The sequence below is a fragment of the Panulirus ornatus genome, chromosome 57, assembly GCF_036320965.1.
Source record: "Panulirus ornatus isolate Po-2019 chromosome 57, ASM3632096v1, whole genome shotgun sequence".
Taxonomy (NCBI): domain Eukaryota; kingdom Metazoa; phylum Arthropoda; class Malacostraca; order Decapoda; family Palinuridae; genus Panulirus; species Panulirus ornatus.
In genome coordinates this window covers 19,656,570-19,683,003 of record NC_092280.1, presented here as the reverse complement: position 1 = coordinate 19,683,003, position 26,434 = coordinate 19,656,570, and the positions used below count along the sequence as shown (strand labels likewise).

The 26,434-nt window shown below is 38.8% G+C and overlaps 1 protein-coding gene across 2 annotated transcripts in view; it reads right to left on the bottom strand.

Annotated features, from left to right (window-relative positions):
• Nucleotides 1-3,121: 3,121 nt before the first annotated feature.
• Nucleotides 3,122-26,434, bottom strand: part of LOC139766225 (putative protein-lysine deacylase ABHD14B) — a 65,444-nt gene continuing 42,131 nt past the window's right edge. For both annotated transcript variants that reach the window (XM_071694548.1, XM_071694547.1), the window contains exon 6: nucleotides 3,122-7,322. In XM_071694548.1, the coding sequence (XP_071550649.1) occupies nucleotides 7,122-7,322 (201 nt within the window). In that variant the 3' untranslated portion in view covers nucleotides 3,122-7,121. The remainder of the gene's footprint in view (nucleotides 7,323-26,434) is intronic.

The window sequence follows — 26,434 nt, the reverse complement described above, 5'->3', positions numbered from 1 at the left end:
GTAAGGGGACTGGGGGAGGAATGGGAAGTTTTTAGGGAAGCAGTGATGGCTTGTGCAAAAGATGCTTGTAGTATGAGAAGCGTGGGAGGTGGGCAGATTAGAAAGGGTAGTGAGTGGTGGGATGAAGAAGTAAGATTATTAGTGAAAGAGAAGAGAGAGGCATTTGGACGATTTTTGCTGGGAAATAATGCAAATGACTGGGAGATGTATAAAAGAAAGAGGCAGGAGGTCAAGAGAAAGGTGCAAGAGGTGAAAAAGAGGGCAAATGAGAGTTGGGGTGAGAGAGTATCATTAAATTTTAGGGAGAATAAAAAGATGTTTTGGAAGGAGGTAAATAAAGTGCATAAGACAAGGGAACAAATAGGAACTTCAATGAAGGGGGCTAATGGGGAGGTGATAACAAGTAGTGGTGATGTGAGGAGATGGAGATGGAGTGAGTATTTTGAAGGTTTGTTGAATGTGTTTGATGATAGAGTGGCAAATATAGGGTGTTTTGATAAGGTGGTGTGCAAAGTGAGAGGGTTAGGGAAAATGATTTGGTAAACAGAAGAGGTAGGAAAAGCTTTGTGGAAGATGAAAGCCGGCAAGGCAGCGGGTTTGGAGGGTATTGCAGTGGAATTTATTAAAAAAGGGGGTGACTGTATTGTTGACTGGTTGGTAAGGTTATTTAATGTATGTATGACTTATGGTGAGGTGCCTGAGGATTGGCGGAATGCTTGCATAGTGCCGTTGTACGAAGGCAAAGGGGATAAAAGTGAATGCTCAAATTACAGAGGTATAAGTTTGTTGAGTATTCCTGGGAAATTATATGGGAGGGTATTGATTGAGAGATTGAAGGCATGTACAGTGCATCAGATTGGGGAAGAGCATTGTGGTTTCATAAGTGGTAGAGGATGTGTGGATCAGCTGTTTGCTTTGAAGAATGTATGTGAGAAATACTTAGAAAAGCAAATGGATTTGTATGTAGCATTTATGGATCTGGAGAAGGCATATGATAGAGTTGATAGAGATGCTCTGTGGAAGTTATTAAGAATATATGGTGTGGGGAGGCAAGTTGTTAGAAGCAGTGAAAAGTTTTTATCGAGGATGTAAGAAATGTGTATGTGTAGGAAGAGAGGAAAGTGATTGGTTCTCATTGCGGCAGGGGTGTGTGATGTCTTCATGGTTGTTTAATTTGTTTATGGATGGGGTTGTTAGGGAGGTGAATGCAAAAGTTTTGGAAAGGGGGGCAAGTATGCAGTCTGTTGTGGATGAGAGAGCTTGGGAAGTGAGTCAGTTGTTGTTCGCTGATGATGCAGCACTGATGGCTGATTTGGGTGAGAAACTGCAGAAGCTGGTGACTGAGTTTGGTAAAGTGTGTGAGAGAAGAAAGCTGAGAGTAAATGTTATTAGTTACAGTAGGGTTAAGGGACAAGTCAATTGGGAGGTAAGTTTGAATGGAGAAAAACTGGAGGAAGTGAAGTGTTTTAGATATCTGGGAGTGGATTTGGCAGCGGATGGAACCATGGAAGCGGAAGTGAATCATAGGATGGCGGAGGGGGCAAAAGTTTTGGGAGCATTGAAGAATGTGTGGAAGTCGAGAACATTATCTCGGAAAGCAAAAATGGGTATGTTTGAAGGAATAGTGGTTCCAACAATGTTGTATGGTTGCAAGGCGTGGGCTATAGATAGAGTTGTGTGGAGGAGGGGGGATGTGTTGGAAATGAAATGTTTGAGGACAATATGTGGTGTGAGGTGGTTTGATCGAGTAAGTAATAATAGGGTAAGAGAGATGTGTGGTAATAAAAAGAGTGTGGTTGAGAGAGCAGAAGAGGATGTTTTCAAATGGTTTGGTCACATGGAGAGAATGAGTGAGGAAAGATTGACCAGAGGATATATGTGTCAGAGGTGGAGGGAACGAGGAGAAGTGGGAGACCAAATTGGAGGTGGGAAGATGGAGTGAAAAAGATTTTGAGTGATCGGGGCCTGAACATGCAGGAGGGTGAAAGGCGTGCAAGGAATAGAGTGAATTAAGACAAACGATGTGGTATACCATGGTCGACGTGCTGTCAGTGGATTGAACCAGGGCGTGTGAAGCATCTTGGGGTAACCCATGAAAAGTTCTGTGGGGCCTGGGTGTGGAAAGGGAGCTGTGGTTTCAGAGGTAGCGCTAGGAAAGGCAACAAAGGCCACATTTTTTCACACTCAGTCTCTAGCTGTCATGTAATAATGCACCAAAACCACAGCTCCCTTTCCACATCCAGGACCCACAGAACCTTCCATGGGTTACCCCAGACGCTTCACATGCCCTGGTTCAATCCATTGACAGCACTTCGACCCCGGTATACCACATCACTCCAATTTACTCTTATTCCTTACACGCCTTTCACCCTCCAGCATGTTCAGGCCCCAATCACTCAAAATCTTTTTCACTCCATCTTCCCACCTCCACTTTGGTCTCCTACTTCTCCTCGTTCCCTCCACCTCTGACACATACATCCTCTCGGTCAGTCTTTCCTCACTCATTCTCTCCATGTGACCAAACCATTTCAAAACACCCTCTTCTGCTTTCTCAACCACACCCTTTTTATTACCACACATCTCTCTTACCCTATTATTACTTACTCGATCAAACCATCTCACACCACATATTGTCCTCAAACATCTCATTTCCAGCACATTCACCCTCCTCAACACAACTCTATCCATAGCCCATGCCTCGCAACCATATAACATTGTTGGGACCACTATTCCTTTAAACATACCCGTTTTCGCTTTCCGAGATAATGTTCTCGACTTCTACACATTCTTCAACACTCCCAGAACTTTCGCCCCCTCCCCCACCCTATGCAAAGCCTTCTGTGAAGAGATATATGAACAATCATCACAGGAAAGAGAAAGTAAGAAACAGCACTTTTGTTTATTACATCCTCAGACAGAGTGGGGGAGATACAAGTGTTGTGGAGAGGAGGTGGGCACGAATTATGTGACCTGATGTCTGTCCGACCTTCCTCTCCTTACATGGTGTGTGGACAGGGTTATTCTGGTGGATACTTCTTAATTATTTAACTGAAATAATTATCCTTTGTCAACCTTTCTTATATATTTTCTCATGTCTTGCAGGAAAGGTGAAACAAGGTAATCCAAGCTTTCATGTTTATTGGAGTGAATAGTTTATTGTCTCAAGAACATAATCCAGATTTGTATGAAAGTAGATCATCTTATCAGCTAAAATTAAAAAGTATGAAATTTTCAATAGAAAAACCATGTGTGGATCCAGTTGTTGTTGCTGACAGCAAAAAAATTGAAAAAGATAAAAGTGAAACAATGTTCCAAGGAAATACAACTTGGATGATGTTATGTTTTATGGACTGATGGACAAAGTTGAGTTCCAACAAACCCCACAGATTGCAAAATTTGGAGACAAACTAAAATTCATATACCAAAGTCAAACACAATAGTTATTCCTGACAATGAAGAGTACAAAAGTAAGGTAAATAAATGAACTGCTCAGTGACAACAACACAGTAAACTTTGAAAAACCCAACTGAGCCTATTAGCAAGAGTTTAATACCAAAATAAAAAAAATCTGTAAAAGACAAACCTCAGCTGATTTAGTAGTTTGCACAAAGAAACCCTTCCCTACCTTATATGTATAAGGCAAACTGCTGATTAAAATGTCATCCCATTGGTAAGTAGTTCATCAGCTCACACTAGTAACTGAAAATTTTATGATAAGATTAAGCAGACACAGCCCTAATAGTTACAATAGATTGATTAGCTTTGCTAACAATAAGGAACCTGAAGATTTTCTTTAATATATCTAAAAAGCTTGCTTCCTTTTTGACTGGAAAAAGAAAGCAACAACTGTTCCATTTCTGAAAACCTTATCAGATCCAAAGACAGGTTTATGTTCCATAGTAATCACACATCAAAGTCTTTTCATGTACACTTTCTCATATCATCATGAATTTATTAAATTTTTTTCAGGAATATTTCTGATAGCATCAAGAATACAAGAAAGAATACTTCCCACATATTCCCGTGTGTGTGGTAGAAGGCAACTAAGGGGTGGGAGCGGGGGTCTGGATATCCTTCCCTCCTATTTCAATTTTTCAAAAAGAAGGAAGAGAGAAGGGGATCAAGAGAGGATATTCCCTCTAAGGCTCAGTCCTCTGTTCTTAACACTACCTTGCTAACATGGGAAACAGCAAATATGTATGAAATATTTATTATTTATTTATTATACTTTGTTGCTGTCTCCCACATTAGCAAGGTAGTGCAAGGAAACAGATGAAAGAATGGCCCAACCCACCCACATACACAGACATATACATATATACACATGTACATATTCATACTTGCTGCCTTTATTCATTCCTGTCACCACCCATCCACAAATGAAATATATACATGTGAAGCATCTGGGGTAAACCATGGAAAGTTCTGTGGGGCCTGGATGTGGAAAGGGAGCTGTGGTTTCAGTGCATTATTACATGACAGCTAGAGACTGAGTGTGAACGAATGTGGCCTTTGTTGTCTTTTCCTAGCGCTACCTCGCACACATAAGGGGGGGAGGGTGTTCTTATTCCATGTGTGGCGGGGTGGCGATGGGAATGAATAAAGGCAGACAGTATGAATTATGTACATGGGTATATATGTATATGTCTGTGTGTGTATGTATATACATGTGGGTGGGTTGGGCCATTCTTTCGTCTGTTTCCTTGAGCTACCTCGCTAATGCAGGAGACAGCGACAAAGCAAAATAAATATAAAATAAAATAAAATATATATATATATATATATATATATATATATATATATATATATATATATATATATATATATATACTTAATTATTTCAGTTAACTGAAATAATTATCCCATGTTAGTGAGGTAGCGTTAAGAGCAGAGGACTGTTTACCCCAGATGCTTCACATGCCCTGGTTCAATCCATTGACAGCACGTCGACCCCGGTATACCACATCATTCCAATTCACTCTATTCCTTGCACACCTTTCACCCTCCTGTATGTTCAGGTCCCGATCGCTCAAAATTTTTTTCACACCATCCCTCCACCTCCAATTTGGTCTCCCACTCCTCATTCCCTCCACCTCTGACACATATATCCTCTTCCTCATTCATTCTCTCCATGTGACCAAACCATTTACTGGTAAATGCATGGAAAAAGCAAATACATCATTCTACAGTACATGTTTCAAAGTATGACACCTTGCCTTTACCATACCACCAAAAGCAGAGCACTCTAACCAAAGTTAGAGTGCTGAAATCTCTGAATATTCATATTCTTTATACATATCATTCATCAGTAAAAACATGCTAATTAAGAACAGTCTACCTGTGGATGGTGGTGTTTATCACATTTCATCCAAAGATTGTAGTAAATATTATATATGACAGTCTGGGAAAAAATTTGAAAAACAAAAAGGCCAGCACAAGTATAAAGTTAGAACTGAAAATTATTCAAGTACATTTGAGCAACAAAAACCATAGGATTGATTGGAATAATAATGAAACTTTATAGGTCCAGTTCAGAATCAGACCAATTAATTGTGAAATCATGGCTGATAAAACATGAATACATTAATTAATGGATTATATCAAGTTGATGATATTTTAATGTCACATGTAATGAATACCTCCAGTTAAAAACTGCCTCAACATTTTAACATCTATAAAGGAGTAAGCTATTCAACTATTTCAGGTGAATTGGCTTCACCTGGGCAGAAATGCAATATGTTTCATCAGCTCACGACCCTCCTTAATCAGTAATCCTTTACCTGTCTGACTTTTGGGTCTACCTACTCTGGGTGACTGTTTCATTATCCCTGAAGGGTGCTGGAATAAACATGAACACTTGGTTTGTCTCTCCTACAAGATGAAACAACATTTCTCTAATCAGAAGAAATTGGTAATTGTGGCAAAACCTAACTCAAACTGCACACCTTTGTGTATAGAGGGTAGAGTGTTTGTCCCGTGGAAGCATTCAAGACCCACATGTGCACCCCTCCCTACCCTACCTGGTGCACAGACTTTAAATGTGAGGAGCCCCATCTGTGGATGCTGATCACTAGGCAAAAATTTTCATTTGTGAATGTATATACATGGACCAGGATAAGCCCCATACCTGTACAGAAGTTGCCCCTTACAATTTCAAGGCTAAATTCTGGTTAAAGGGTAAGAAGTGGGGCAGGTATGGGTGATGAATGCCTCCGCACAACTATTGGCCTTATTTACCTTGCAGATAAGACAGGAAGGTACTGCAATGTCTCAGTAATTCTGTGGTGTATGACAGTTTCTTCTAATTTATATATAAAATCTGAATAATGGTGATAAAGTACATATATATATTACATATATTAAAAAAGAGGAAAAATTTATAATTATTCTATCAATATATATAAGGCAGACAAAAATAAATGTTGATAGTTCATAATTCTGCTCATTCTCCTAAATCGTAAGTTTTACTGATATATGTAGATATATTAATAATTAAACAAGATCAAATCATCGTTCCATCCATATACAAGAAAAAATGTTCATTTACATGGTGTCAACACTGTAACTACCTATTTGTACTGTACAAGGAGGGAATTCTACATGTGTAGGGCCCCATTTCTTGAACTTTGTCTATCATAATTTTTAAACTTCTATATGCAATCTTTATTTACAGTTTCACAATTTATTCCTGTATATCTATCATTACTTTAGTAAATCCTTTCTGTTATGGACTGGCTGTTCTGTACTTGCATATTTTGAATAATTTGATGTCAGCAACTTGGTTTAAAAACTTTAAAGGTTATGCTTAGGTCACCTGTTACTATACTCTCTTCTATGGTGAACAAACCTGAGGCCTCTAACTTTTCCCTGCGTCTTAACTCAATTCTGGTACCATCTTTGCTGACCTCATCTGGACCTTCTCACTTAATTCATTACAATCTTTTAAGTATGGCAACCAAATGTGAAGCATATTCCAGTTTAGGCATAATGTAAGATATTAGCAGTGACATTTCAACCCATATAATATTTTAAAATTATTGCTCTTTAAAACTGATAATGTAGTAGTCAGCTCTTAACTTATGCTGTTGCTCAAATAACTTGTTTAATAGCAAGGTCATGCACTAAGCAGAAGCTCTATGGGCATGAACTTGTCTGATGAAGTTGTAGAGTAAAGTGTGGAACATATCAGGCTGGTCAAGGTAAGCTGGGTGTTTTGCTTCAGGCAATACTACAGCCTGAGATGAGGGAATATTCAGCAAGTCATCACGGGAAGTGTGGCCAAGTGTATGGTCCTTTTCTCCATAGATGATAAGAGTGGGGACCTGCAGGAAATAATTACATGGATAATTACACATCATGAAATACACAATAATTATGGTGTATGAAAAAATCCTAGTCTGCCTCCCCATACATTTTCAAAGGCAAAAGTCACACTTCCATTTTATTACCTTCTCATCTCTCCTTTGGCCTTGATACTGCATACAGATGTCTGGGCCCTTGATTATCACCTGCAGGCATCTGGGCATAGAACTGGCAAGGTTCCTGATGTATTCTAGGTCAATGTTTTGGGTTCACAGGGACTTGATCTGAATGAGTCGAAGAACTCGTAAGGTGTAGCAGGAAGCAGCCACCCGATCAAGCATACTGAACACCCTGTGCACCTAAAAATCTCATGTGTATCCACTTTTATATGCTTCCAGGTGAGAAGTTGGGCTTTCTCCTCCAAAGAAAGGTAAGAGTGAACTAAAATGAAGTACAAGTGAAAAATACAGTGACCAGAGGCAAAATTTAAATGAACTGGCACCCTAGAAGAGTCAAGAAAACATCATTCCCTAAAGCTAGTCTTAGGAATACTCAGGCAGGTTTCTGGTGCTCACGCCATTAGAAATACTAGTCTGATCAACCAGATGTACGATGATTTCACCCTGAGGGAGTTATATACTTGTACCCACAGTAAGTCAATCGAGTATCACGTTTGAAAATATATGAAGAGGATAATGTTCGGGGCAGACAATGTAACCTTCAGTTATGTATTTCATTGCAAAATGCTCCATAATTTAAAATTGAATTCCTAGAGTTTTGTAATTTCATGGCTAAAGTTATCATGAAAGTTTTGGTAAATGTATTTCTTTGAATATTTTATAGGAATATCACCAACAACTGGTCTCATTGTCACTTATTCCTTGTTCATTACCTATACAGTATCATACACAGCCCTGTATATCTATTCATAATTACCCTAGCACCTCTTTCTAAGAAAGAATTCTGGTGTCACCTAGGAACTCTTTCCATAAGATCCTGCTGCCCAAAGCTACACTAATTCCAGAAGCATGGAAATGTGGACTCCTTTGGAGTAAAAAATCCTTTGGGGAGACCGTACTCCTAATGATATAGTACTGCCTCAATTGTAATGTAACCTTGAGCAGGCAGTCTAATAACACCCACAATGTGGAAGCTGGTGTCTGAGCTTGGGAGAGTGACACTAAAAAGAGACAGTTGAGAGTAAATGTGAATAAAAGTACCGTTATTAGGTTCAGCAGCAAAAAGAAACAGGTTAACAGGAGTTTGGGTTGAAATGGAGAGACCTTGGAGGAGTGGTGTTTCAGGTACCTGGGAGTGGATATGGCAATAAATGGAACCATGGGAATGGAAGGTCTTGGGTGCACTGAAAAGTTTGTGGAAAAATATGTCATTATCTGAGGGAACAAAGATTAGGAATGTCTGATGTAAGTGGTCATCAACACAACTGCTACACCACATTAGTCCATGAAATATTAAAGCTAAAAAAGAAACAGAATCAGAAAATGCTTATTGCTATATGAAACACTAGTAAAATCTAATTAAAGCTGCTGCACATACTACCACATGGATGGTTAAGGTCTAATGCTGACTGAAAAGGCTACAGATTTTTCTAATGAATGAGCATGATAGATAATGTGCATTTTCTGACAGATGGGTGGTAGTTCCATATTTCACCAAGGCATTAAAAGTCTTGATTTAACTGAAGAGCAAAAACTTTCAATTTCACAATCATGAAACTTATATACTTTCACCCAGACAAACAACTGGTGAATGCATTTATTAAAAATACTTTAACCCTGTAACTCCTCTAGATTGATATTGTGTACCAGGAAACTCCTTTACACAAATATTTATGCACAGTTTTGTGCATCTATTTGAAAACCATCTGATGACCCTATGAGGTGGCTGAGATGACAGTGCATAATTTCTCCCACAGTCATTTAATCCCCTACCCAAACAATGAAAAAAAAAATGATTTTATATGAAGGACATTGAGCTACTTTTAGCTAGATTTTGAGGAACAAGTAGGTGATCCTTAATTATTTGGTGATGATCTGTCTTCAGATAATGCAGAAAGTGATAAGTGATTCTATGGAGACTAGCTCTTTCAGCATTGAAAGTTGAACAAGATGAGGCCAGAAGAGGGGTTTCTGGCATAAGCATAATGTTGCCATTGCACATCTGGCCTAGACTTAGGCAACTGGTGCCGTAATTTTACACATAACTTTACTGTTACAAAAAAATTATCACCGAGTCAAAGTAATCATGGGAAAAGATCTAGTATATATGATAAAACATAAAATAAGTAATCAGATTTTGGTGTACATAAAATAATAAATGCATGTGCAGTGGCAACTCAACACTTATGGCTCATTGCCGCACTTTTTAGCTGTGTATGCAGAAACATCTAGGAAACTTCTACATATTATCAGAGTGAAAGTAAAGATTGAAAAATATTCTAAAATGATTTTTCATTGTCATATGAATATCTTTGACACTGTAGGTTCAATACTTATTTGTAAACAATGTGAAATACCAATGTTTTCAGGGTTGGAAGGAAACCCTAGTTACAAATTAAGGGGTTGATTGTAAATGCTTTTACATTCAACCCCTTAATCTAACTCTTAACTAAGGTTTCTTAAATCACTTTACTAGTATAGAAAATACATTACAGAAGAAGTGTCAAAATATTTTCAGTAAAAAAGAAAAAACTTTGGGCACCCTTTCATATATTTGCACTAAGTCTGGCAGATGCCCAATAAAGTTTTTCCCATACTGAGGATTCTATGTTAGCTTGCTTACCTTATTGATAAATAAATAAATAAATATATATATATATATATATATATATATATATATATATATATATATCGCTGGGAATAGGGGAGAAAGAATAGTTCCCATGTATTCCCTGTGTGTCGTAGAAGGCGACTAAAAGGGGAGGGAGCGGGGGGCTGGAAGTCCTCCCCTCTTGTTTTTTTTTTTAATTTTCCAAAAGAAGGAACTGAGAGGGGGGCCAGGTGAGGACATTCCCTCAGAGGCCCAGTCCTCTGTTCTTAACGCTACCTTGCTAATGCAGGAAATGGCGAATAGTTTGAATATATATATATATATATATATATATATATATATATATATATATATATATATATATATATATATATTATTTTTTTTTTTTGCTTTGTCGCTGTCTCCCGCGTTTGCGAGGTAGCGCAAGGAAACAGACAAAAGAAATGGCCCAACCCACCCCATACACATGTATATACATACAGGTCCACACACGCAAATATACATACCTACACAGCGTTCCATGGTTTACCCCAGACGCTTCACATGCCCTGATTCAATCCACTGACAGCACGTCAACCCTGGTATACCACATCGATCCAATTCACTCTATTCCTTGCCCTCCTTTCACCCTCCTGCATGTTCAGGCCCCGATCACACAAAATCTTTTTCACTCCATCTTTCCACCTCCAATTTGGTCTCCCACTTCTCCTCGTTCCCTCCACCTCCGACACATATATCCTCTTGGTCAATCTTTCCTCACTCATTCTCTCCATGTGCCCAAACCATTTCAAAACACCCTCTTCTGCTCTCTCAACCACGCTCTTTTTATTTCCACACATCTCACTTACCCTTACGTTACTTACTTGATCAAACCACCTCACACCACACATTGTCCTCAAACATCTCATTTCCAGCACATCCACCCTCCTGCGCACAACTCTATCCATAGCCCACGCCTCGCAACCATACAACATTGTTGGAACCACTATTTCTTCAAACATACCCATTTTTGCCTTCCGAGATAATGTTCTCGACTTCCACACATTCTTCAAGGCTCCCAGGATTTTCGCCCCCTCCCCCACCCTATGATCCACTTCCGCTTCCATGGTTCCATCCGCTGCCAGATCCACTCCCAGATATCTAAAACACTTTACTTCCTCCAGTTTTTCTCCAAACTTACCTCCCAATTGACTTGACCCTCAACCCTACTGTACCTAATAACCTTGCTCTTATTCACATTTACTCTTAACTTTCTTCTTTCACACACTTTACCAAACTCAGTCACCAGCTTCTGAAGTTTCTCACATGAATCAGCCACCAGCGCTGTATCATCAGCGAACAACAACTGACTCACTTCCCAAGCTCTCTCATCCACAACAGACTTCATACTTGCCCCTCTTTCCAAAACTCTTGCATTCACCTCCCTAACAACCCCATCCACAGACAAATGAAACAACCATGGAGACATCACACACCCCTGCCGCAAACCTACGTTCACTGAGAACCAATCACTTTCCTCTCTTCCTACACATACACATGCCTTACATCCTCAATAAAAACTTTTCACTGCTTCTAACAACTTGCCTCCCACACCATATATATATATATATATATATATATATATATATATATATATATATATATATATATACACATTCCCTGGGGATAGGGGAGAAAGAATACTTCCCACGTATTCCCTGCGTGTCGTAGAAGGCGACTAAAAGGGAAGGGAGCTGGGGCTGGAAATCCTCCCCTCTCATTTTTTTTTAATTTTCCAAAAGAAGGAACAGAGAAGGGGGCCAGGTGAGGATGTTCCCTCAAAGGTCCAGTCCTCTGTTCTTGGTGCTACCTTGCTAACGCGGGAAGTGGCGAATAGAATGAAAGAAAGAAAAGATATATATATATATATATATATATATATATATATATATATATATATATATATATATATATAATCTCTCCCATACTTACGACCTATGCGACTTATGACCATCCGTACATACGACAGGAAAAAATAAATCAAAAATATATGTAAATATGAAAATCATGCTTGGTCATATGTCTGTCAGTGCCAACAGCTGCGTGCATACAATGGTGACTGTCAGACAATATCCCGGCATTGTGTACATGACAGCATCACTCTCAAGGAGAGTGATATGTTCCCAGTGAAGGTTGGTCTGCGGCAGGGGTGTGTGATGTCCCCATGGTTGTTTAATTTGTTTATGGATAAGATGGTTAGGGAGGTAAATGCAAGAGTTTTGGAGAGAGGGGTGAGTATGCAGTCTGTTAGGGATGAGAGGGCTTGGGAAGTGAGTCAGTTGTTGTTTGCCGATAATACAGCACTGGAGGCTGAATCAAGTGAGAAACAGCAGAAGCTGGTGACTGAGTTTGGAAGAATATGTGAAAGGAGAAAGTTAAGAATAAATATGAATAAGAGCAAGGTTATCGGGTTCAGTGGGGTTGAGGGGCAAGTTAACTGGAATGTGAGTTTGAATGGAGAAAAATTGGAGGAAGTAAATTGTTTTAGATATCTGAGACTGGACTTAGCAGTGAATGGAACCATGGAAACAGAAGTGAACCACAGGGTGGAGGAAGGGGCATAGGTTCTAAGAGCGATGAAGAATGTGCGGAAGGAGAGAACGTTATCTCGGAGCAAAAATGGGTATGTTTGAAGGAATAGTGGTTCCAACAATACTATATGGTTGCGAGGCATGGGCTATAGATAGGGTTGTATGGAGGAAGGTGGATGTGTTGGGAATGAAATGTCTGAGGACAAAATGTGGTGTGAGGTGATTTGATCGAGTAAGTAATAAAAGGGTAAGAGAGATGTGTGGTAATAAAAAGAGTGTGGTTGAGAGAGCAGAAGAGGATGTTTTGAAATGGTCTGGTCACATGGAGAGAATGAGTGAGGAAAGATTGACAGAGGATATATGTGTCAGAGGTGGAGGGAACGAGAAGTGGGAGACCAAACTGGAGGTATAAGGATGGAGTGAAACAGGTTTTGAGTGATTGGGGCCTGAAAATACAGAAGAGTGAAAGGCATGCAAGGAATAGAGTGTACTGGAACGATGTGGTATACCGGGGTTCAACATGCTGTCAATGGATTGAACCAGGGCATGTGAAGCGTCTGGGGTAAGCCATGGAAAGTTTCGTGGGGCCTAGATGTGGAAAGGGAGCTGTGGTTTCGGTGCATTATACATGACAGCTAGAGACTGAGTGTGAACGAATGTGGCCTTTGTTGTCTCTTCGTAGCGCTACCTCGCGTGCATGCGGGAGTGGGGGTGCCATTTCATGTGTGGCAGGGTGGTGATGGGAATGGACGAAAGCAGCAAGTATGTATATGTACATGTGTAAATATGTATATGTCTGTGTATGTATATGATGAAATGTGTAGGTATGTGTGTGTATGTGGGAGTGTATGTATATACATGTGTATGTGGGTGGGTTGGGTCATTCTTTCATCAATTTCCTTGCGCTACCTCACTAACATGGGAGACAGCATATAATATATAGAGAGAGAGACTTGAGTGTTAGTGAATGTGGCCTTTGTTATCTTTTCGTATATATATCCCTGGGGATAGGGAAGAAAGAATACTTCCTACTACGTGTCGTAGAAGGCAACTAAAAGGGAGGGAGCAGGGGGCTGGAAATCCTCCCCTCTTGTCTTTAATTTTCCAATAGAAGGAACAGAGAAGGGGGCCAAGTAAGGATATTCCCTCAAAGGCTCAGTCCTCTGTTCTTAACACTACCTTGCTAACATGAGAAATAGTGAATAGTATGAAAACAAAAAAATATACATATATATGGTATCTAGCTACAGTAAATATACCACTGAACCAAATATGAAACTCGGGAATTCGTTAAAAATTTTCCAAATCTATCTGTCACAGCACATTGAAAGTTGAATTATCTGAGATTCTTAAAAAATCAAAAGAACACAATAAGCTGGTTTGGCTCTCGTATAAAGAACACAGGTGCTCATAAGTAAATAATATCTATTTTTGGAAGTAGAAATAGGTGGAAAATGCAACCATCTAGGGATGGCTCATGTCGTTAAACCAATACTAAGCTCATGAGTTGTCCATATGACTTTTTGTTTCTGTGATGTCCATATAGATGATATATCATGTACTTCTAACTCATTTCTGGTGCAAAGAACACAAATTCATTATAAACTGTCAAAATAATCTAAATTGTAAACTTACAGGCTGAAAAAATTAATGTGTCCTGGTCTCCCTAACTATATACTTTGCATGCATCTTTCTTTAAGCTTCCAGTCATGGACCAAAGTCCACATTAAGGCCGGGCCTTCATTGAAATATAAAATTATGAAATGGAAAAAGAAAAGACATGGGAAAGTATTTATGAAGTTTGGAGAAAAATAAAAACCTGTCTTGAAATGTGCCAGGTCATAGTTAATGGGAAAGACATGAGAAGGTAGAGAGTTCTGAAGCTTTAATGCGTAGGGAAAGAAGCAGGTATCAAAATGGCCCTCCCTTGAGTTGCTGGTATCCATACAATAATCATGTGACACAGAAGCTTGCTAAGTTTTATGCAGTCAAGTTGGCAGTGTGGGCACACAAGCAGCCAGCTCTCAGGAGCAAAAACCAAAGTAATAACTATAGAAGACGGAAAGTGAACCAACATTGCACCATATGGCAAGGGGGGGTCAAGTTTGGAAGTTAGCCTGGAACAGTGCTTAAACCTTTACAATACAAGCTTGTTAAATTCCTTATGTAAACCAGTAAATGTCTCGTATAATTTATGCTTATCCCGAAGTGACAAATTTTTTTTTAAAACCTTTCAAATTACTAATGTTAAAAGAATAATACATAAAACATGGTGAACAGTCATCCTACATCATTCTTACTATTATTATTATTATCATCAACATTATTAATACAATAGTGTAACCCCAGGATCTCTTCTCCAGGGAATCCTGCAGCTTCAAGGCTGAACTATGATCACCCACAAGGAAAGGATGAACTCTTAGAAGTTCAATGAGATGGAACTCCAGTGCAGTGACTTCCATCATGGCATAACCACAAGGAGGTGGGGTCCAATAACACCTTAAACTCAGATTAATAAGTAAACACAGAAACCCCTTCACTTGAAAAGAATAAGCACCTCTTTTATATTTGTCTGAAAGTTATGAAAAAACATGAAAAACTTGACATGCTACTAACATTGATGGAATGACATAATAAAAATGATGAACAAATGAAACAGAAAACTACAGTAAACAGATAGATGAGGAAGGCAGAAGCCCTCCTGTCCATACCTTTGAAAAGCTTAATTCATTTTATGCTTGTCTGAAAGTGATGAAAAGATATCAAAAGTGAAGGGCTGGGAGAATGGCAGTTCATTGTTATAACCACTACCCTTCACCATTTTTCCTCTTCATGCCTCCCATATTGCTAGCACATCCTTCCTACTGAATAATAAAATACTTTCCTGAAAATTGATCACTACAGGAGACAGCAATTTCTACCCTACTGAGAAATGGTCATCGTGTGTCCTGGTAACTTCCTCAGGGTGTTCACATATGGAAGACAGGCAGAACCAGATTTCTTTTATGTACAGCATAGTAATATTCTGACTGAAAATATACCATTCAAGCAGCCAGCAATTTCTATCCTGACAAGGAAACATGATTTACTTACAAATGTGTATGCAGGGTTAGTCGTCATGTGTCTGACATCCTCATTGTGTCGGCAGACACAAAACAGAATGAACTCCTTATCATATAGATCCACAAAGCTTTATGTATAAAGCAGTGAACAATGAGCATTAACAAACATACAGTAAAGAAACAAGTGAGGAAGACAATGGTCTTCAGCTCCAGGCAGCCTGGGGCATGTTGACAGCTTAGTTCCGAGGGTTATAGCCAGCCTTACCTTTTTCATTTTTCTTTACTGCGTTTATCTTGGATCTCACTGTTCACCAAGTTTTATTGATCATTCCATTAGTTTTAATATTCATGCAAGCTGCAAAAAAATTTCATCACTTTCAGACAAGCATAAAATTGCTTATTCATCACATATGGGCAGGAGGGTTCCTGCCTTACATATATCTTTGTTTACTGTATTCATCTTAGCTCAAATTGTTCACTGTATCTTATCTATGTCAGTAATACTAGTAATCTGACAAACTTTTCTTTATTTCTTTTTTTCATTTCTCAGGCAAGCATAAACAATGCTTTTTCTTTTCAGATGTAAGGGCTCCCAACACTCTCACTTTGTTCATTTAGTGTATCTTTTGCAGCTTTCCTTGATCATTATGTATTATCTATTATTCTCTTAACAGTAATTTAATCTGATTAGATTTTAGAGTTTCTCCATCACTTTCAGAGAAGCATATCATGCAATAAATGCTTTTTCTTTTCAAACTTACATGGAGGGTTTTTGACCTCTTCATTTGTCTGTTTACTACATTTACCTTAGTGCTTGGGTGCTGCCATACTCTATCTACTCAAGATTACAGCAGGACTGAAAAGTCACCTTTATTGAGGCAGCAGCTTTAGGAGCACTGTCTCATTAAAGAACTTCTCACCCAAAAGGAGTCCATGATCATTGTTACTGGAAGTAGCTCAACCTCGGAGTTGCAGGAGCTCTTGGAAAAGGGGCCCTGAGTAACTCCAGGACCCTTTCAAGAATGGAGTTTCAGGTATAATCAAATTCATCTTAGCTTTCATTGTTCACCAAATTTCATTTATTATTCTATCAATATTGGTAATTCAATAGGCTCTTCAGTTTTTTCTTTTCCCTTTCAGAGCACAAAATAACTTTATTAACGTTAGCTGTGGGCATGACTGCTTCCTACATCTCGCTAGTATATATATTCATCTACTACTGAGTATGTTAAACTCATTCACAAAGTTCTGTCAATATTATTTATGGTATTTTGTTATGAAATTATTACTGGTGTATGCATTAAAAAATTTTAGAATGTAAATATTTTTGTCACAATGGGAACTTTCACCTTGATTGCTATTAAGGAATTAACTTATACCAATAACAACTTTTTCTAAGAATGCTATCCTTGGCATGAGTGAAGGAGACCAGTAATCATCTATTCATTAATGTACAATGTTAGAATGTAATAACCTTTCTCATCTAGGAGGTGCCAACCCATATGAATGAATATTCTAAAAGGTAGACATTCAAAATAGATTTCCTAACTTTCTATTTATATCACTCACTCAGCAATACAACTTACCATAAGATTCTGCAAAAAATGTACAGGAACTTCATCTGTTGCATCCACTGCTATAGACACAAATGCATCTAGCTCATGTGACTGCAGTGCCAACATGGGGAGTGAGTAAACTCCGGAGAATGAAGGAGAAACCACAATACACGGAGGAAGATCCAATGCGATGAAAAATGACTGAAGCCAAGTGCGCCTCAGGTCAGGACCCAACTCATGCCGACCACTATGCCCAAACCCTGCACATTTTAGCCACTAAGAAAAAGCATTTGCCATAACACAAAGCATTAATGCAATAAAATTATGAAACCTGTAAGTACTCATACACATTCAGGAGGTCCCAGGTTTAGTATGAGTTAGGTTCTGGGCCCCTGTTCATAAGTCGATATCTATAAGTTAAAAAAATATGAAAAAATGCATAAAATTAGAGGAAACACATATAACTGACTGTAATAATGTATTAGAGAATGTATTCCAAAGTAAATATTGTTAATATCATATTAAGCAACACTTAATGAAAAGAGATGCGGTTCAGTGGTTTGTAAGTATGGGTGTTCTTAGGTCAGATGCTTGTAAGTTGGGGACCTCCTGCACTAAGAAGTTTTGATATTACTAAAGACTTCATAAATCCCGAAGTCAACAAGCAGTGTCAGTAACTAAACTTGACCATCACGCTCACAGTAGTGTAATGTCATGCATGACAGAAACTAATGAAACATAGACAGGCTAATGCAAACTACACTATATGACTGTTAACCACAGTACAGATTTAAATATGATTTAAAACATCCAGTAATAATAATCAAACCTTTCATAACTTAATAATCAATTCTGAAAAGATCAAACCTTTGCACAAAATTAAGTACAAAAGTTAAGACAATTAGAGCTTTTATTATTTTTCCTAGTACTAGACAAAATAAACCCACTTTACTAAATGTGTTGTGTAAGCTCAGGAAAGCCTGCAGCCAACTTTCAGAAGAGAGGTATAGTGTCCAGGCTGGAAGTAAAATGCTACAATGTTATCAAATCCTACAATACACTTAAGTGTGGGACTGAAAAGTTAACATGTTAACCCATCTTAGGAAGGGATATGGTTTTTGGTACTTCTGACTGTTTAGGTATGCAGCTGATATGTTTCTATAATTGCTTGGCTAGTGTATAAGAGAGTGATGTTCTTGAGGTGGTCCTACGGATAAATATGTGTGACAAATATGATGGAACAAACAAATGTATACGTATACACCATGGGTCACAGTTGAACCCTGGACACAGTGCCTGGTTACCTTGGTCACACCACTGGAGCTACAATTGATTGAATCCCATGTTACACCTACTGAAATGAAGCTGGTTTGCAGGTATGAACACTTAATTTCAGATGTTTGCATCTTTAATCCTCATGTGGCCAAGGTAGCCAAGCACCCTGCCCAAGCTTTGAATCTGACCCATGGTGTACAAATATTCATCTGTCCATCAACATATTTGTCACACCATCAAAGCAGGTGTCTACATCTTTTAACCTCAATGTGGCTGACGTAACCAGATGCTTTACCCATGGTTCAAATCCAATGTGTGGTGTATATGCATCTGCGATTGTATGGAGGGATTATGCAGATCAATAACTGCATGTTTTGCACATAAAGTAACCTTCTGCCTAGGTGAAACGAGGAACCACCTCAAACAGAACCACTCACCATCACAGGAAATCAAAGACCAAAACCAAATTCTAAACACCATCACTAACCTGATCACTGAAAAGCAAACTGCAAAATGTTACTCCTTCCTCACCACAATGAACCTTAAAAACCCACAAAAATCAATTATGGTCCACATTATAGAAGATCCACATCTCCTCTACCACCTCAGCTCCCAAACATCCACACATGAGACACTTCTGGCCCAATCAAATGACATTCTTTCCCCATAAGAACACATAAACATACTCATGAAATACAACTCAAATGTCAGTCACAAACCAACCATATCCCTTAACTGGAAAGTCATGAACAACCTTCAAAAATAATCCATTCAGAAAGTCATTCACCAACCCTTCACCCCCGTAACACAAACAATGAAATTAAAATCTTGATAAACTCTCCTCCAACAAGCCCTAATAACGTATCACACTTTTACTTAAATACTTCGGCTTAGTTGCACTCCAAGCACTAACAGACATCTTCACCACTTCCGGCTACACAACAAAAATGCTTAAAACTGGAAACTTGCTAACATACACAGATTCTGAGGCTCTCCAAACCAACCAACTCCCTCTCTTCACAACACCCTATATCCCTTCTATCTTCAGAGTCTAAACTTTAAGAAAAACTGATCTACAACAGAGTCAAGCAAAATATCCCTCTCTCACCACCACAACACGTGCACAGTCACTCTACACACTGACCTCACATAACACACCATCAATGGCTTTCACCAACCACAGACCCCATCCCACAAAATATCAGTGGCACAGACTTCAACACAATATGAAGGTCCTCTCATATGCTGATGACCTCACAATCACATCACTACACTGACACCACAGTAGCAACAACAAACATTACACATTATACAACTGGAATGACGACTAACCCAGAACAGAATGTCTCCACTATCAGAGAAGTCTTTTATCTCTACTTTTATCCCAAACAGACAAGAGTCCAGCACATACACCCTCTCATCTTGAACGGACAATCACCCTAAGTGAACCAATCATTCTAGCAATCAAATACAACACATACATGACATTCTCTCCCTACACCAATAACATCAACACAAAAGCAACACACATACTAAATGTCCTCAGAACATTAACTGGCACCAGATATGGACAAGGATAAGAATCCTTTAGCATTATATCCAAGACACTTTAAACTATACCTCGCCTGCCTGGTTTTCCATCCTCTCATATAGGCAAGCAAGAATAAGTGGCATACTTTCTTAGTACTTGAGGAGATACACCATCTGAGCCAGAGGCCTTGTCTTCTTGAGTTAGAATAGTACTCAGACAACCTTGCACAAGGAAAATATAGGAGATGGCATTAGCTCACTGGGAGATGGAGGAGTGGAAGAATTTATATATAATCATCTAAAGTTGAATGAAAGGAAAACAAGGTACCAAGGGAAGCGGCTTTATCAGCTGAGGAGTTAGGTGGAGACTGATTTGGTTGAAGTACAGGGAGGAGCTAAATAACAAATAATTGGAGATGCTTTTGGTTATGGACAAGAAAGAGAAGTCTAATCCAGGATACTGTGTCTGAGCAAAAATAAAAATGAAGTGGGATTCAGGGGAAGTGATGCTTCATGGACTGATAAACTTTGTATATGATGTGAATGATTTAAGAGCAGCTAACAATCAAATCACGAGTGGAGAAGAAAGATCTAGTAGAAGATGGTAGGCCATGATAACCACTACTACACAATCAACACAATATGAAGCATCCTAGCCAGTGAAACAGTAACCAACCTACAGAAAATCACCAAAACAGTCACACAGGGATGACTGCTATCCTCTCTCAAAAGTGCCAAAGTTGCCCTTTTGAGGTTGGGATAGAGGGTGGGTATGTCAAATAAGACTGTGGTAAGAAAATTCTAAGGGGATGAAACAGTGCGTATATAGTGGGAGGATTCTGAAGTGAACAAGACGTCGAGTGCTTTGGGGAAGTGTTCATGATGGAAATGATCATGTTAGGGTGTCTGATTACCCGTTCCACATCATTAAAGAAGGAACGGGGAAAGGACCTCAGTTCCAAATAGTATACACTGAAATCTAGTACAAAAAGGATTTCAGCATGTGGGTCTGAAGTGAGCAATGTTTTGTGGCAGGAAGTCACACACTCAAAGAACAGCACACAGTTGGAGGAGTTAAAGGGAAATGTTGAACACATAAAAGCAAAATTTTGGAAGCTTCAGAAACTTTGAGCCAGACAGCTTCAAGAAAGGAAGAAAGGAAGGTAAAAAATGGGAGTTCATTTATTACAACAATGGAAATGATGGTGAAGATTATAGTTAAGAGATCTGACTATCAAGAGGAAGAGAAGCCTTGGATAGCTGAGTTTCAGAAAGAGGAAGATCAAAGGAAGAAGGAAACATATGGTGTTCTACAGAGGGAAGGTTAGAATTGAGATTGAGTATTGCAGAAATGAATAAAGAAAAAGCAGTGTCTGAAGAAGTAGGGTAGGTCCCAGTTGCTTGATGCTGATCAAGGTCCTGAGAATCATCTAACCTTCTTCAACAGGTGGTATCATTCCAATTTGACACTGAAGAATCCTAATGTAAGTGTACTATCATTATTTGTATGATAACGGGAGGGAAAGCTAGAGTAGAAAGTACAGAGTTGTGTGATTTATGTGTTGTCATGTGTTATGTTTGAAAGGAGAAAGCAATTTGTGGATTGAATGCTAGCCACTCACATGTAGGTGAAGCAAGGTAGAGGAATGTGATAGAGAGCTCAATGCCATCACTAACCTTCCCAATATCTACTACCACTTAGAAGATGGGCATGGTATAATGAGGATTAAATACAGGGAATGGATCCTGTTCAAGGAAGCAAAAATGGATAGTAAATCTGGAAATTATCATGTTCTGGAGCACTGGAAGGAAATATTTTTAAGCAGTTATCTTAGTGTCTTTCATAAAATCAGGTGACTATTTTTTCTATAATTGTAAAGCACAGTCATTCTAGAATCACTGAAGATGGACAGACTTTACAATATAGTTCAGACAATTACCATTAACCTTATACACCATCCAAATCTGATAACTTTTTTTCATTTTGTGGGTGAACAAGGTAGTGCCAGGAACAGACAATGAAAGGCCACAATTGCTTACATCCATTCTCAAGCTGGCATGTGTAACCACAGCTCCCTATCAACAACTAGTCCCCACACACCTTTCCATCGTTTAACCCAGCTGCGTCACATGCCCTGGTTCAGTCCACTGACAGTACATCAACACCTGTATACCATGCTGTACCAATTCACTCCAACCTGTGTACACCTTTCACCCTCCTACATGTTTAGGCCCCAGTCACTCAAAATCTTTTTCACTCCATCCCTCCATCTCCAATTTGCTCTCCTACTTCTTGTTCCCTTCACTTTTGACACATATATTCTCTTTGTCTACCTTTCCTCACTCATTCTCTCCATATTTCCACACAATTTCAGCACAACCTTTTCAGCTCTCTTAACAACATTCTTTTCATTACAACAGCTCTCTCTTACCCTTTTATTACTTACTAAATCAAACCACCTATCATCTCATATTGTCCTCAAATATTTCATTTCCAACACATCCAGTTTCCTCTGCCCATCCTTGTCTATAGCCCATGCCTTGCATCCATATAATATACCCATTTTTGCCCTCCTAGATAACGATCTCCCTTTCCACACATTCTTGAAAGCTCCCAGAACCTTCACCCACAATTCACCTTATGCCTCCCTTCCCTTGCCATGTTTCCATTTGCTGCCATGTCCACTCCCAAATATCTAAAACACTTCCCTTCCAATTTTTCTCCATTAAAATTCGTACCCCATCAAACCTGTCCCTCAACCCCATAAACCTAATAACCTTGTTTTTATTCACATTTACTCTCAACTTCCTCCTTTCACACACACTTCCAGACTCAGACAAAAGCTTCTGTAGTTTCTCACTCAAATCTGCTACTAGTATTGCTTCATCAGTGAACAACAATTGACTGACTTCCCAGGCCTCCTCATTCCCTACAGAATGCATAACTGCCTCTCTCTCGAAGACTTGCATTTACCTCCCTCACCCCTCACCATGCCATCACAACGACAAATTAAACAGCAATTGTGACATCACACACCCCTACCCCTACATCAGACAGTATGCCTGCAAATAATAAAAAAATCTAACCATGACAAAAATTTTCCTCACCTTATAGGCAATTTCAGTGTTCTCAGTTAAAATTACATCACTGAAAACATAAGCTATCTCAGTACACTGAGTTTAAGTATCACTAAATTTTTGTAAATTAGATGAGGATGTCTATATATACCACCAATGGAAGAGATTATCCTTAAGAAGAAAATCATTAGTTCAATCAAATCACAAAGAGAAAAAAATACAGAAAAGGATGTACACATGTCTTACTGTGCTCATGCAATGCAAAACTCAAACAAGGGAACACAGCATAACCAAGGATGAATTTTTACAAACACATCATGCATAATGCATTTAAAACATATTGAAACATACCTTATAATAAGAATTCTTGATAAATTTTGCTGGATGAAATTTCCTGCTTAACAAAATGCATTATCATGAAAATACAGATATCCATCACTTTATGGTATACTGGTATCAGAATATATTTTTTTGCGTATACTTTGTCCACAAAAAATTTATAAAATGATATAAACATGAAAAGAAGTTTCAAATTATTAAAAAAATATGCAAAGCACAAGTAGACAATCACTCTGGCAGAGCATTATTCACTTTCCCAACCATGTGGTGGCAACAAATGGCAAGCAGTCCAGCGCTTATGGCTATATAGTGGTCATACAACACACATTCTTACAATTCAATGTTGCGTTTAACCTCCTCAAGCCCCCTGCAACTCTGAAGGGAAAGTGCTCAAGTGATTCTTGTGCTTCTGAAAATTAGAAAAGCAGTATTGCACCTTGGAGGTAAAGTTAGATATTCTGAAGTGCTGTGATGCTGGTTAATGTAGTCTGGATTGAAGATCATAATCAACTTAACATCCAAGTAAGTATGATGGTTATTCAGCAGGAAGTTAAAAGTGTTCAACCACCTTTTGGTAAAATACTTCATACATTTATCATTAGATGAAGAACCAGGAAATCATAGTCCTTATTAGTCTGCATACCTCCATCATGCCCTCCTTACTCCTTAAAGCCTCAACATGCAAGATCCTGATTCAATCTGGATGAGTTATTCAAAAAAATATTCAGACTTGTTCAGTTACCCACATAATGAAGAAGCATCTGCAACTGATGAAGAATGACCACATTTTCTAACATCCACCCAAGTTGTTATGTATAATGCACCATAACCAGAGACCCTCCCCCCCTATCCACAGGCAAGCCTAGCAGACCTTTCTGTGGCTTCCCCTGACAACTTCATGTGCTCAGATTCAGCCAACTGACAGCAAACTGCCCCCTGTACAAAACACTGCTCCAATTTGCTCTATCCCATTTGTGCATGGTCAGATCCAGATCACTCAAAACATCTTCACTACAATCTTCCATCTCCTTAAGTTTCCCATTCTCATGATTCTCTTACTTCCATCAACCATACCCTCTTTGTCAGCCTCTCTGTGTCCATAACATTTCAACACATCCTCTTCAGCTCTCCCATACATACACTTCTTACTACCACATCTCCCTTACCCTATCATTTCGTATTCAATCAACCCTCTTCACACCACATACAGTAAACAAACATTTCAACACATCCATCGTCCTCTATACTTTTTTAACTGAGGCTCATGCCTCACATCTATGCAACACCAATAAGACTAATGTACCATCAAAATTCCATCTTTTCCCCTCAAAGACTGTGAGCTCTTTCTACATACTCCTCATTTAAACTCCAACCAACCAATCTCTCTCCACTGCTAAACTTAATAACCTACTTTCATTCACATTAACTCTCAATCTTCTTCTTTCACATACTTTCCCAAATTAAGAAACTAGCTTCTGCAACTTCTCACTCAAATCTGCCACCACAGCTTGGTCATCAGCAAACAATAACTGATCCACCTTCCATGCCCACCGCCCCAACAGACTGCAGACCTGCCCCTCTCTCCAAGTCCCGTGCATTCATCTCCCTCACCATCCCATTCATAAACAGGTTAAACAGCTATGGTGATGTCACACACCCCTGCTGTTAACCCACCTTCACCTACCACTACTCATCCTCCTCTCTTCCTACCGATGCACATGCCATACTCTCAAGTCAAAAACTTCTTTTTGCTTCAAGTAACTTTCCTCCTGTGTCATAACACTTTGCATAGTGTATCTCTAAGAATTCTAACATATATTTTCTCAAAGCCATATATACCACATAATAATCCTGAATCTCAGAGTATTTCTTATACTAATTCTTCAAAGCAAACATCAAATCCACACACATCCTCAGCCACTCCTGAAGTCATATTCTTCCTCTCCAGTCTGCTCTGTGCATGCTATCACCCTTTCAATCATAATTCTTCCATACAACTTCCCAGGTACACTTAACAAACTTATACCTAAGTAATTCAAACATTAACTTTCTTCCTCTTGCCTTTGGCACTCTGCTAATCCTCAGACACTTCACCTTGAGCTGCCATCCATATGCTGAAAATCCTAACTAACTCGTTAATGACAGTGCCACCACGTCTTAAGACATTTAACTGCAATCATCCACTCCAGCCCCTTTTCAACACGTCATCTAATATAAGCTATTCATTACCTCTACTATTTTCATCAAACTACTTGACATGACCCTCTTGCTTTGCATACTTCCACATACCAAACACCACCACATATCTGGTATCCTACTGCCACAAACATTTACTTATACACCTGCGTTGCACTTTGTTGCTAATATTTGATTTGAGCTCTTAAATGAAAATTATGAGATATCTTCTCAGGAATGCAAACATACTTTATCACATTGTATCATATGGGCCAGAACAACCAGGCTAACCTTCATGGCGGAGATGTGCCTCTAGCATGTACTTCTGGGAAGGGGGGAGCATCTCCACCCCAACACACCCAAGGGCCTGCCCTAGGAGTGTTCATAGCATACACAGATAAATACTGACATATATACAAGCTAGTTCCATCGTAATAACTAGATGTATAACTGTTTATAAGTTACATTTTCTGAGAATGTATAACCATATTAAAGAGATGGATATCTGCAATGGAACACTTGGTAACTTACCTCATCAATTCAACTTTACTCAATCTTTTTTTCCTCCTTACCTTCCTCCAACCCATTAACCCCACCCCACCCATGGGGATGCCACAAGTGTTTTCATGTTAGAGATTAAGACACATATCTATACAGATAAAAGGATACATAGGTAGATAGACAAACAGACAGATGTATATAATAAATAAATATATATATATATTATTTTATTTATTATACTTTGTTGCTGTCGCGA